Source organism: Gymnogyps californianus, chromosome 2 (assembly GCF_018139145.2).
Source record: "Gymnogyps californianus isolate 813 chromosome 2, ASM1813914v2, whole genome shotgun sequence".
NCBI lineage: Eukaryota > Metazoa > Chordata > Aves > Accipitriformes > Cathartidae > Gymnogyps > Gymnogyps californianus.
The window spans coordinates 149863024-149876967 of NC_059472.1; the positions used below are offsets into that span (position 1 = coordinate 149863024).

At 41.9% G+C, this 13944-nt stretch overlaps 1 protein-coding gene across 1 annotated transcript in view; it reads right to left on the reverse strand.

Moving 5' to 3' along the window:
* Positions 1 to 10497, reverse strand: part of MASTL (microtubule associated serine/threonine kinase like) — a 21815-nt gene extending 11318 nt beyond the window's left edge. The window contains exons 1-8 of the mRNA XM_050892461.1: positions 10351 to 10497; positions 8088 to 8225; positions 6484 to 6623; positions 5591 to 5679; positions 4126 to 4232; positions 3663 to 3795; positions 2888 to 3060; positions 454 to 1701 (exon numbers count right to left, since the gene is read on the reverse strand). Of these exons, the coding sequence (XP_050748418.1) occupies positions 454 to 1701; positions 2888 to 3060; positions 3663 to 3795; positions 4126 to 4232; positions 5591 to 5679; positions 6484 to 6623; positions 8088 to 8222 (2025 nt within the window). The 5' untranslated portion in view covers positions 8223 to 8225; positions 10351 to 10497. The remainder of the gene's footprint in view (positions 1 to 453; positions 1702 to 2887; positions 3061 to 3662; positions 3796 to 4125; positions 4233 to 5590; positions 5680 to 6483; positions 6624 to 8087; positions 8226 to 10350) is intronic.
* Positions 10498 to 13944: the final 3447 nt, after the last annotated feature.

Genomic DNA, 13944 nt, shown 5'->3' on the forward strand with positions numbered 1-13944 from the left:
ACTAGCAGCTGAACAGCATTTGCAGACTGCCTTGGAAGGGATGCAGGATTAAAAAAAAAAAAAAAAAAAAGAAAAAATCTCAAAGACTTCCCATTGCATCAGGAAACCTATAATTACTCACAGGAAGTACCACACTGCACTACAAGTAGGATGAGACAAAGTAGCACAGGCTTTCTTTACCAGTTCACTGTAAAAGCAAAGGATTTCTTGGAGAGGTGGACAAACAATGCATGTTGAGCCAGAGGCAAACCAGTGGACATACAGTTATTGCTAAGCTCTTACAGAAGTCATAATTTTGGCCACACAAGTGCAGCAAGTGAAAGCCTGTCAGCAAAGGCCACTTTGACAGACTACATCAAACCACTTCAATTTTCCCTAGATTAACAACTGAAATAATTTCAGATCACTAATGTCTAATGCATGCACAAAGTTTATACATGTCTCCTTACATACCTGATAGACCCTATACGGTCTTCCTTTCTGTAATGGAGTAATAGCTGTTGGGTCAGAGCCACTACAAGCAGGTGAAAGATCCATTATATCTAAGGAAGCCATGCTACATGGTTCAGATACATTGGATATATTAATTGGACTATTATAACTTCGAAAAACAACAGCATTTTTTTTGAAGAGATTCAGTGCTTCCATCATCTTTTCTGAAGGAGAAAATACTGTGTCAAGGTAAGTTTCTTTCATGTGTTTTTGGTCATTATTCTTTTCATGATGTAACAGCTTGCAGTCCTGGACAGTATGTGCTTCCTCTTCATTTTGTGAGGCATCTTGAGACTCTGGTGATGTTATTAGCATGCCTTCTGTTTTTGGTTCCTCAAAGGAGAGGTCTTTAACACTTTTGTCCAAATCTAAAAGCTGCTTTTCTAAATGGCTTTCTGTAACAGACATTTCAGGAAATGATAAGTCAGAATCTGCACTGAGGATTCCTAAAGGTTTTTCATCGTCAGTGCCTAAAAAACTTGAGTTCATATACTCCTTTTTATCATCCTTTTCATAGTCTGCATCCAGATCACACATAAGATTTTTGGCTATAATTGGAGTAAGTGATCTTTCTACTGTTTTCTGGTTACCAATAAAACCCTTAACTTCTTCCTTGCTTTTGCAGGTGTCATGTAGGCATCCATCATCACAAAGCATTAAGGACTGAATTTCTGTTGTCAAACCTGTCCTTTTGTTTGCTGGAAATTCTGAGATCTGACAGCCACGTTTATATTCTGTGTTGCTTTTTTTAACATAGTTAAGTTCCTGACAAGGACTAGTGTCAACTAATTCAAAGCTTCTTTTTACACCTGGCTTTTCAAAAATTTCTTCCTCTTTGATAGGCTTGACAGGCTCATTCTGCCTTGAAGGTGACTGTTGTTGACTGGAAGTTTCTGCTGTTTCATTAGTCATCTCTCTTTTATTTACAAAGAGTTTTTCTTCCCAAATCTGATTTTCAGAAAGACATTTTCTGACTATGCCTTTCACATCCAGTGTGGTCACAGGAGTATCTGTTATACCAGAATGTTCACTTCCCAGCTTCTGCCTACTGCCAGAATCATCGCTGCTGATGGGAGAAATGGCAGACTCCAGTTCTTTTTTCTTTAAAACTTTAATACCTTTGCTATTCAGTAATTCTACATTTGAAAGGAGAGCTGACCCACTGTTACTTGTTTTGCCTGTTGTAGAATATAGTTCATCTTCACTTTGCTGCAAATGAGCACATTAAGTTTTGAGTATCAAGAAAAAGAGCATTACAGCATTATAGGAATGTGTCCTTTATGGAAGTGGAAATAAGGTATTTTAAAGAACTGTAAATAGGCAAACATTACTTATTCTTTATAACCACTAGTAGTGACAAATGTGACATAATATATTCAAAAAAATTCAAAACTAAATTAGGGATAACTTGATAATTCAACTTTTTTTAAAGAACATAAAATAAGCTTCATAGAATACAATAGAAAATGCAGTATTTTTAAATGCCTAAGGATGAAGAAATATAGCAATTAAAGTTGTATTTGTGATTTTATGTTAAGAAGTTAAGCTACAGAAGTTCCCAGTTTCCAAGAAACACCAAACCAAAGAACCCCACCATACTACCCTGTGGCACATTATACTTCAGAGATGACAACAGGAAAATCTAATATTACTACTATTTTGGTAACACAATACTAAAACCAAGGCCTTGGGAAACAGACAGATAAAACAGAATTATAAATCGTTTTAAACATAAGTTTTTGTATGTTATCTAAATAGGAATCATGGCAAGGGACCAAATACCACAGCAGCATTTTCTTTTAGGTCTGTATTTGTACCGAATTTCATGAACAGTTTAAAATAGGAGAAAGTATTTTGTATCAGCTATAGTTACTGCTGTTAGGTTAGTAGATACAAAACCATTCAGTAATATAAACCTTAAACTTTTTCAGTTTTTAATAGCTAGTAGAAGTTTGAAGTGTATTTTGTTTATTATTTTTCCCAAGTTCTGCCTTTTAAAGAAATTCTTTTGTCTGCATGCTGAGCTAATAAAACTATAGGGGTAAGGTCAGCTTCCAAAGAGCCAGTGCTCCCAGCACTGCCCACCTTGTGAAGAATAGGGCTAAACCAGTGCCATCCAGTAGGAGCGTTCTCTTTCACTCCTTTGCTGCAGGCTAAATAGCATTTGCTTTTCCTGTTATGTTGCACAGGACTACTATTTGTTTGAAGAAAAAATAATACTAGTTTGATCCAAAACTCCTACTCAGCAAGGATTACAGCCCCTGCTCCTTCTCCTGTAGGAAGGCTTCTCTACACTTGAAATAACTGGGGGAAGCAAGTAGAGGAAATCTGTAACAGTGCATATACAAGTACAAGCTAATTTTAAGTTATAGTGGGAAGATGAAACAGTCCTGACCTCTACATCTTTCTCCCACCTGGGACTGCTGCAGCTTTCTGATTCCATACTGGACAGGTATGTGTGCAACTGACTACTGGCACTGGAGGTACCAAACGTTTTTCTTGACTGAAGTAGAGTAGGAGTTAAACTTCTCACTGGCATCACAGGCGTTAATTGAGAAGTATCAAGATCTTGAGAGAAAAAAAAAAATAATCAAATGTTGATACAAATAGGCAACATATGTTAACTAGCTTTACACTATGTCAAGCTTTCAAATCAAAGGAAGTTATGGAAGTTATGCGTGACATCATCGTTTCTCTTGTCATCTTTCCTGTATAGTCAATTCACTCATTTTTTGAAGTAGAGACTTGCCAAGAATTTAAAAGCAATATGAACATTAGCACCATAGTAGCCGCCTTCTCATTTCAGCTTAGAAATGAGAAAGCAGCAAGATAAGACAATTTAAATGAAAGCACACGTTGCTATACTAAACCATTTTCAATGAAAGTATGACAAGAACTGACACTATTTCTGTAAAATCTTAAGGGTCATTTTGAATTCAGTGGTTGTGCATTGGGGGGGGGGGGGGGGGGGAGAGGGGGGAGGAATCAAAAGGTGTCATAAGTAGTGTAGATGAAAACATGCCAGACCTTAAGTACTGGAGGAGTGGTAGACAGCAAGACACTGATAGAAGCACACCTTTTATCAAGTGGGTCCAAGCTACTCACATAAAATTAAAAGACCACAACCTTACAGCCAGAGTATTACTCAGTATAAGGCTTGGTATACTCACATGTTTTGAATAATTTAGTTGAAAGAGGGGTATTTTCCTTTTGGACCATAGGTAAGGGCGAAACCACTCCACGCAAACTGTCAGATGATTGACTTGAATTGTGCCCTGACATTTTCATTCCAACAGGAGTATACTATCAAGCAGGAAGAAGTATAGTTAAAAGTTAATGGAGCCTGTACAAGACATCCAGGATTGAGAGTGTAACTTTACACATTCCTTATTAAATTTACATTGGAGCTTAGCCATGCCCATTTACCAAATTTTTTGAAGCACAAGTGATAGTCAGCAATTTGAAATATAGTCCAAGGTAATCAGAACTTCAAGGCACTGGAAACATATAATAATTCACTCTACCAGTGGGCAGAAGAGGTGCAAGAATAGCCTTATCACTCCTATTACTACATTTAAGATAGTACGTAAACTAAAAGAATGAAGTACTTCAGAGACAGTGAAAATTACTTACAAAGCCCAGAGAACTGATGAGAGACAACAATTGTCCTGGAGTACGTGAGTAGTCTTGTTTTGGCTTTGCCATTGATGGTGTAGTAAGGATATCGATCATGTTTATCTCTACAAACAGACAAAAAAACACTTATGAAGCAGGTCAGGTTTTCCTTTTGCTATTAAATAAGCAAAAATTACAGGCATTTACTTAAGTTTTATCAAGAGAGGAAAAAAATTAGTTACATACTGAACAAATATACAAAAGAAGCCACCCAACCCAAGTGAAGACATACCCATACATTCTTATTCAACAGAAGCTGTTTCTTCCTGTACATCCATCATAAAATTACAGTTTATAAATACAGGAACTGCAAAAATCCAATTTCTTTTCCAACATACTATGTTGTAAGTGTTACATTTTCTAACTTGATACCAGCTTTGGTTTTTAGGTAGCAATTCCAGCCTATGGCCTGTGGGCTAAGATGGTAAATTTGATTCAAAGCCTGCTTTCTCTCCCAAAGATATCTCAAAAAAGCTACAGATGACTTTTTCATAGGTGAAAATTTAACCTTAGATGCCATTTTTTGCTCACTAGAGGTAAGTAGGCTTATAGCTTACATATGTTCAACTAGACACAATAATCTGTCCCATTAGAACTTATCAATTAAAGCACTATATTATAGAAAATACAGTATACTTAGGATTTTCCTCTATACTCTTAAAACCATGAATCAGAAACTCCATAGACAACTCTGAATTTCTACATTCCTTTAACTATATAAAAAGGATGTACCCGCCAGCAGCTGTCTCAAAAAACTAAACGTGCTGTGCAGCGTTAGTTTGGCTGATATGGCTAAGGGGTTGGAAGTACAAACCAGTTCAGGAACTGGCTATTCACCTTAAGACCTGCAGCCTATTGCCTGTGCCAGACAGTCATTTGACTATTCAGCTGTATTTTCTGCTACTTGAAAATAGTATGTTCATATGCTAAAGCACTGATTTATAATCTTCAGTTAGGGACTCACCACCTCCCCCGGTCCCTCACATTAATGTCTGGAAGATCCCAGTTCAGGTTGGAAATTAATATATACAAGGACAGAGAAACATGAACTGAAGGACAGAAATAGCCAGAGAAACACCAAGAAAAAGCCAGAATTATTCATTCACCCTTTGAATTCTCCCAGTGGACTTCACAGAAAACTCTGAAATCCATACCCCTCAAGAGAAATGGCTCTAGATCATATTTCATACACCCTTGTCCCAATGAATAAATATTTTAGCTTCTGAAGTGCAATGCATAGAGCAGACCCTTTACTGACATGTACCTTATCAGTACTTACCTATTAGAAATCAGATATTAGTGCAACATTGGGGCTTATTTAATTGAAAGCTGCCCTCTACGGGGATGCAAAGTATTCAAGAATATCGGAATGTGACACAAAAATACATTCTAATACAACCAAAAGGATAGAGACAACTCTTACCTCTGTTCAGAGTAACTCTGGAAAGCCCAAAGTCTGTCAACTTTATATGGCCCTGATTAGAAATGAGCATATTGTCTGGCTTCAGATCCCTGAAGACATGAATATAGTTGAAGTCAGCAAAAAGACAAGTGAGCAATATTAAGAAAGTTAACTGACCAGAAACACTCAATACAAAACATTGATTATAGTTGTTTCTCAGTAACATCTCTTAGCCAGCAGAAGATTCCAATTGGAGGAATACACCAAAACAATGAAACATATCTAACACTCAATATTGTACAAACATCTCAGGCCTTGTAAAACCACCATGCATGTCACAAGAGTTGCACATTTTGTGTTTCAGCTGGTTTAACAAGTGTTCTTCATGAGTAGTATCATCACAACATTTACTAATGTGTAGCTCCTACATGTGACAGTACACATGACAAGCAAACCTCTACTAAAAGTTTTCATGTGTGTTCTCTGTAGCACTACTGAATACAGTAAAGAACTCTCACTACAAGGGGAGCATTAGAGTAGACAATGTCATTTTGTCCTACAGTTACATGCTTGCAGTATCCAGAGAGTTCCTGAACTAACAGTCATTTAAAAGCCACAGGGAGAGGCGACCTAGAAGGCAGCATAGCTGCTAATATACCACTGTACTGGGGGAAGAGCATGCAGGCAGGGGAAAGCGGTGTATATTTGTCTGCTTAACATACATGGACAGATTTTATTTTAGGTGTTGTTTCATGACATTGCTGCAGTGTACACATGCAAAAAGAGCTTCCAGAAGCTCTAGCAAATGAGGTAGCTGTTACTATGAAATGGTGATTGGTTATGTGTTTGAGTGAAAAATTTAAAACCCAAACTACTAAATACTTATGTGTAAGAAAAAAAAAAGTAGGTTTTACCTGTGGATTATCCCATGCCTGTGAAGATAGTCAAGAGCCAGTGCTGCTTCAGAAATATACTTAACAGCCATTTCTTCATCAAAATATCCATAAATATGGAGAAGAGATTTGACATCTCCACCAATAAGGTACTCCATCACCTGCCATTCAAGTGTTTTAAATTCAACATTTTAAAACACATTTCAAATTTGCAAGTAAAATATAAAATAGCTTTTACCCCTAGGAAAATACAATTTCAAAGAGTGGAAGCTGACAGAAGCTTCCTTGTGCAAACTTCGTTTCCCACACAATACTTTTCACTTGGATAAAATAATCAAAGCTTCAGATGACAGAGGACATAAAACATTTTCTTTTAATAGACCTTTTACTTATATTATTTGCCTAGCCTGCTTTACAGTAGTTATTTGAGAGCTGACTACAGAGTCAGCTTTTTAATTAAACTTCTGAAAGATTTCTAGGTTATAGAAAATAAAGCAATAGTGTAAAGCACTTCTGTGAAACTCAAGGCCTGAAGCCAAAGACCACCGATATTTTGATTTGTATAGAACAAATATCTCAATGATTTTATTTTGCAAGTGTTTATACACAATATTAAATTCAGACCTGAGCCTTGTGAAATAAGTGCAAATTTCCAGAAATGTATACAGTGAGAGCTACTGTGCATTTAAAACATGAAAAAGTGTGTTTAAAAAAATACACACGTGCAAAAAAAGTTATGCAAACCCACACATTATTATGGCCCACATCATATTCAATATAAAAGAAAAGTCAGCAGGGTGTCAGAAACTCACTCTTCAATGACAAGAATGAATTTATGGGGTTTTGGTCAAGAAATCTCACCAGTACTTAAGATTCCAATATATAATACTATTCCATATATATGACTTTAGCATCTCCTTTACAAATCCTTCACCCTGAACTCCTCTACTCCACGCAGCAGTTAACAGAGATTCCAGGAAAAGAAGCCTTCATTTATACTCAAAATGCATTGTAGGAGTGCATAGCAACCTCACCTCAGAATTTAATCAAGCTGTTCACTGTGTGTGCTTACAGCAAACCAGACAAGTTATGCTAGACCCTTTGTACAGTCTTAATCCATACTACCTTTATGTGGAGGCAGTATATAAAACCATATTCAAGTCCTACTGTACTCCACAGTGCTCCATGTAGACTAGCACTTAGTTTTGCCACTCAGTTATCCTCTTGTCATCTAGGCCAACTACCATAATGAATTTTGAGCACAGGCAACAAGTAAAACAGATTTCCTTTTAAGTAAGCCACAGGGTATCTTTCAGTCACTTGGATTCTGCTTGAACAGAATGGTTTCTTGTTTTGTTTTCCCTAAGATTTCCACATATTCCTAAAACAGATTAGCTATTAGAAAAGACTCGCCTGTAAAAAAAGGGAACACAGGTGGAAAGATCTCAAAAGTAGCAGGGGAAGAGCTCAACCATTTCACTTGTTCAACCATTCTGAGAAAGAAGAAAGTAAAAGTGACTAAGGAATACCCACTCACTACCATAAATATGTTTTCAGACATGAATATAGTTCTGCACTCCATTTTCAATACTATCATAGAACACCACAGCCATTTATTTACTCACTAAATAGACGTTATTAGCTGACTGAAGTGAGTAGTATAAGTGCACAATGAAAGGACTTTTACTGAGAGCCAATGCATCCCTCTCTGCCTGGACCTGGTGAACCATGTTTTTGTTGATCATGTCCGCTTTTTTCATCACCTGAAAAAACAAAACAAAACCAAGTAGATACATGTTCTTTTCTTTTCTCAACCCGCAGTTCTTTAGCCAATTCATTTATCTCTATACTTCAAACTTGCATACATATAAAACAGAGCTATAACTTCATATACAGACAGAATTTTAAACCACAGATTATTAGAGAACCTTTTTCATTGCTCTCCTTATTCAGCCCTGAATGGAAGTCACACTACTAATATTTACTGCAATTACACACACTGGAAAAATGAGTGCTTAGGCTGTATCTGAATGTAAGCTGCCCCGAGTTAATCCTCTTATCCACAGTACACAACTCGGAACCAGGAAAAAGTGTTCAATGCCTAGATATACACTTGCTGACCAAGTCTTTCCATCTCTTCAGAGGCTGAGATATATGGCCTGAGGCTTGAAAATAGAGTGCAGCAGCAAGCTATCCCATCTTGGTATCCTCAAGTGCAAGAGTACAACTATTCCAGCCTCTAATTGTTAACTTTGCACAGAAAGCAAGTGAATTTTTGCTTAATTTAAAATTTACAATCAAGTCACCCAACAAGTATTTGTTTCCTTGGGAAGAAGCCTCAAAGGCATGCAACTCACAATGAAGAAATAACAAGCTTAACCGTGAATTAGGCTCTAATTCCTGTATTGAATTACTCCACTATATGTTGATGCCCACTCAATATTAATCTTGAATAGAAGATGCATAGTAGCACAGCTGACAGGTATTTAGGCAAGCATTGCATACGCACTGGAAGTTTGCCCACCTTCAACATCTTTGGTCCAGATATGTATGGTGATACTAAAGCAAGTTTCATTTATCCATTCTCTATGCAACACAACCGTAAAAAGTTGAGTCTCCAGCTACCACCACCATTCAATAACAGAATTTGATAACATACAAAAATAGCAAGACATAAGAAGTGTAATTGGATACCTTCTATGTAAGTGCTGACCTTAACTGTAAAAATATTTAGCACATGTTAAATTCAGTAGCTTGGATAATCCATAAGTCTCACTGCAATAGGGATGAAGGATTTACACAAAAGCTTTTAGATCACAATACTTTCAATAAACTTGTGTAAGATACTAAAGTAATGTAATTGAACCACTCTATGTGCAGCACCTAAACTGCAGAAAATTAGTTTCCACAGCTACCATCACTATTATCAAAGCTGATACAAAAAAAATTCCAAGACATACACAGAAGGCATAGAACTACACTTTTAATAAGTGTTGACCTTAACTGTACAAATATTTAGCACATTAAATGTTGTAGCTGTGAACAACCCATAAGCTTCTCTGCAATAGTGATAAAGGATTTACACAAAAGCTTTCACCTCAAAATGCTTATAATAAAATCATGTAAATAGACATATATAGCTCTGAAGAGCAATGTCTATTTTGCATGACTTTTTACATTTCTTTTTCTTTGTGTACTATGCAGCTGGTTATAATCATTTTAATTGCAAAGTCAAGCTCACACAAACCATCGGCAGTTTTTACTACTGGCAAGCCTAGTTTTTAGTCCTTTGTGTATCAGCATAGAAAATGCAACAGGTGTTTTGGTTTTTTTTTAAAGTTTACTCAGGAAAAATCCTTTTTAGAATTTGCTCTCTTTATACGTCTCGGAGGGAGACGTATGTGAAAACGCCCTCCCAGTGGCAGGACAGCTAAACGTATTCACTTATAACAAGTATTTATAAGCAAGAAGCAAATAGCGCACTGACGCTTTGGAAGGCTTTCGGCGTGGTTTCCTCGTCATTCAAGGTACTTCTAAAAGTTGTTATCAGATGCCTCCTAACCAAAGCCTCCAGGCGAACAGGGACGTGAGGAGAAAACTAAGCACAGCCACGCGGACAACACATCTCCCAAGGACTAGGCTTCTGCCAGAAGAGCGGCAGTTCCCCAAAAGCCCAAGTGCCAGAAGGCAAGCGGACTCGCGCGGGGCAGCCCACGGGCCTGCCGGGGCAGGCCTCCGCAGGGCGCCTCCCTCTCCCCTCGGGACGCCCCGTTCCCACACGGGGTTAAAAGAAAGCGGAGGGCGGCAGCGCCGCGACACCAGGCAACGAGGGGGCAACGAGGGCCGCAGGGGGCGGGGAGGCGCCCCTCGCACCGCGCGGCCCCTCACCTTGACGGCATAGAGCCTCCCCGCCTTGCGGCCCAGGTACACTTTCCCGAAGGCGCCGCGGCTGATGGGCTTCACGATGGTGAACTCCTCGATGGAGGGGGGCCGGGGAACCTCGATGCGCCTCGGGCCAGCAGCTGTGGCGGCGGCGGCGCCCCCCTCCTCCGGCCGCGCCTCGGCCGCCGGCTCCACCGTCCCCATGTCGCGCCTCGGCCCTGGCGCCCCGCGCCGATTCAAAGCGGCGCCCGCCCCGCCCCGCGGCGTCACCGGCCAACGGGCGGGCGCGGCGGAGGAGGACGGTCCTCTCGCGAGACCCGTCGCGCGGCGACCGTTGGCGGCGGCACGGAGGCGCTTGTAATGGCGGCAGGAGCGGTACGGCGGTGAGCAGCGCCTCCGCCTTCCCGTGCGGCAGGCTGCCGAGGGCCTTGCTGCCGGCAGCCCCCTCGCTCACGCGTCCGGGCAACGCTGGGGCGCTTCATGCGCCTGCTCCGGTGGGCGCCCGCCGCCGCCGTTAGAGACGCCATCGCTGCCGTTTGCGCAGGCTTCTGCGTGGCGGCAGCTGCCGTGATGCCCGCCCTCCGGTCTCACCTGTGTGGTGCCGCTCCGGGTGGTGTCTGGTGGGCGGCGTGCTCAGTTTTGCTCACAACCAGAAGCAGTTAAATGTTTATTATTGACGCAGACAAGCTGAATAAATTTGGTTGCAACGTTACTTTCGAGTGTTGTGGGTGTTGCTCTAATGCAAGTATTTCTGATAGGCTCTTGTCACCATCTGGCTAAACCACGCTGCCTCATCACAGCCTTCCCAGCTTGATCAGGACTCCTTAAAAATGTCCTCATTCTCTATTGTATATTGCAATTTAAAACCACCCCCCAGTATTCATTCTGTGGTGTTTTTTTTAGAACATTCATTGTGACAAACTGTCAAAGCTTTGATCAGACTAATAACTACTCAATTTGTCACCTAGGTTTCTAATTTGGCAGTAAGTTGTTACTTGCTATGAGCAGGTAGACTGTCCTCATTTCCATGGGATGCTCGAAGGTGTAGGAATTCAACAGAACTCAGTGTGAGACATTAAGGAACTGGAAGGTAATATTTATTTAGAAAGAAACAACTGATTTAGGATTTTCTCATATGCTTCACTCACATTTTCTCACGCTTGCATACTCGCAAGCTCCAAGAGTTGTGCATCCAAATTGCGTAGCCAGGATGGCTTGTGTGCAAGAGTATGCTACCTATCCAGTCCTTACTACCGCTGTTGAACCCTTACTGTCTCTTGGCATCCTCTGGATCGGTGATGACAAACTGCTTTCTGGGCAGGTCTTTTATGATCAGGAGTTAGAATAATGTGATCTGTTGCTTTCCTCCAATTCTTGATTACTTCAGCCTCCATTAATCTTAGGCAGAGTTGCTCCCCGTTTTCTTTGTTTCCTTATTTTGGATATCTCCATGGCTACATTCCGCCTTCCTGTTGTGACGGCAGGGACAGGGATGGCATTTACAGTGTGCTCCGACCTTGTTGCCATCCTCCTGTTCCCAGAGCACAGGCCTTCTGACAAATCATCTGTGATAGTGCCGTAGGCCTTCTGCTCTCAGTTTACACAGCACAGTCCTCAGTGTTTACCAGTTTTACTGCTCTCAGTTGTGCTCTTGGTCATTTTTAACCCTTGCCTTACTGCTTTTATGTTGTTTTCACATATACATTGCTGTTCATAATTCATTCACACCAATTTTAATTGTTCCGTTGCAGTCTCTACATCAGCAAAGAGCTAGCTCTATAGAGGTCAGTACAGAACTATGGGTCTCTATCAACACAGTAGGTTAGTCTCACCAGGTCCTCGTTTTGCTTTAAGATACTTCACTTATAATCTGATACTGGACAGGGAGGCCTTGCTTGTACTTGTGAAAGAGTGCTGCTATCCCACAGATCCCAGCAATAGATGCAATTTAATAAGCAAATGTAGAAAACATGTTTTAAATTAGCATTTTATAATGGTACTAAATACAATTTATCATTGGCTGTATTTGTCATTTAACTCTGCAGCATTAGTTTAGCTGCGTCTCGTCGGCAGCAATTTCAGCAGAGAAGCCCAGCTGAGAGCAGGAGGGGTTGCTCCTTTTGGTGGCATCACACGCCGACATCAGGTTATGCCGGTTGTGAAACTCTGCCGTCAGGCAGTGTGTATTCCGCTACAGCCTGAGCTCATCTAAGAGAAGACGTACGCGTTCTCTCCCTTCCCTCGAGGCAGCACGAGCCGTTGTACAGCTGTGTGGAAAACTGCTTCATGGGGTGGATCCAGGTAAACGTTCATCACCTTTTAGGTTTTTTTGTTGTTGTTGGGTGAGGTTTCTGCCAAATCAGCTAGCTGAGCCACGTCGTTGTGATCGCGAGAGTGCTAGTGGAAAACAGAAGCGATGCGCATGAAGGCAGGGGGAGGCAGCACTGTGGCTGCGCTGATCCAAATCAGCCTAAGTTGGTGTGGGATGTGGGATGGCACTTTGACTGAGGAAAGGAAGAACAGTGAAGAACAGTGGTCAGGTGAAAGAAAGAAAATGCCAATAAAACCCCAAAATAATTGGAGAGCACATGGAAAAAATAGCACAAGGCATAGAAAAAGGATGAATATCGAGGACCAAATTTTGCCATGTGTAGATGCATGTGCCTATAATCTCTTCATTTAGAGTACATTTTAACTGTGAATTTAGGTTATTGATACATATTTTAATTTGTAAGAGTTTTTTTCTACATGCGGTATACTCCCTGCAAAATATTTTCAGTGCCTCAGGAAGGCATCTTGAGTAGTGATTGTAAGGGATGTGACCTAAACGACACATATTCTTGCAAATTTGTTCCATGTGCAGTGGCTACGCCGATGGTGGTCCTCCTGCTGATAACCCTGCAGAGCTGGCAGCTACACCGCACTGCGCTCGCAGCGGCAGCTCCCCACGCACGTCTTGGCCGGGGCACAGTGCGACCGCCCTGTTCCCAACCCACGTACACCCCCACACGCTGGAAGTCTTCGGCTAAGTAGGCGTCCTGGTATGTGGGGATTTAGAGGAAGCCCTCGGGCTCGAACCACCCCCTGCTTCTCAGAGGTGTCACAACGAAGGCACGGCCCGAGCACGCCCCGTGGCCAGCCCCGCCGGCCCTCGGCGGCCGGCTCAGCTGACAGACCGCAGGCCCCGCCGCCAGCCGTCCTCACCCGTCACCCCTTGTCACGAACCGCCCCTTCCTGGCACCTGCCAGAGGAGCCCAGCTCCCGCCACTCCCCGGAGGCGATGATCCCCGGGCAGGGGCAGGCCTGACAGCTCCGCCGCCCCCGGGTGACAGCGGGCACCCCGCGGGGCCCTCCCTGCTCCTCGCCCGCCTCTCCCATCCCCGGGGCCTGGCTGCGCCCGCACCCCTCCTCCTCCTCCTCTCCCCGCCAGCCTCACGGCTCCCCCTGCAGACGGGCCTGCCTGGAAGGATGGTTTGCCCCTCACCCCCCTCCTCCTCCTCCTGTAACTGATGGTTTGATCCTGCACGCGGCGTAGCCGGGAAACGCGAGAAAACAGAGGTTGCTAAGCGACGTGGTTGCGAGGCGGCGGCTGTGCGGGGA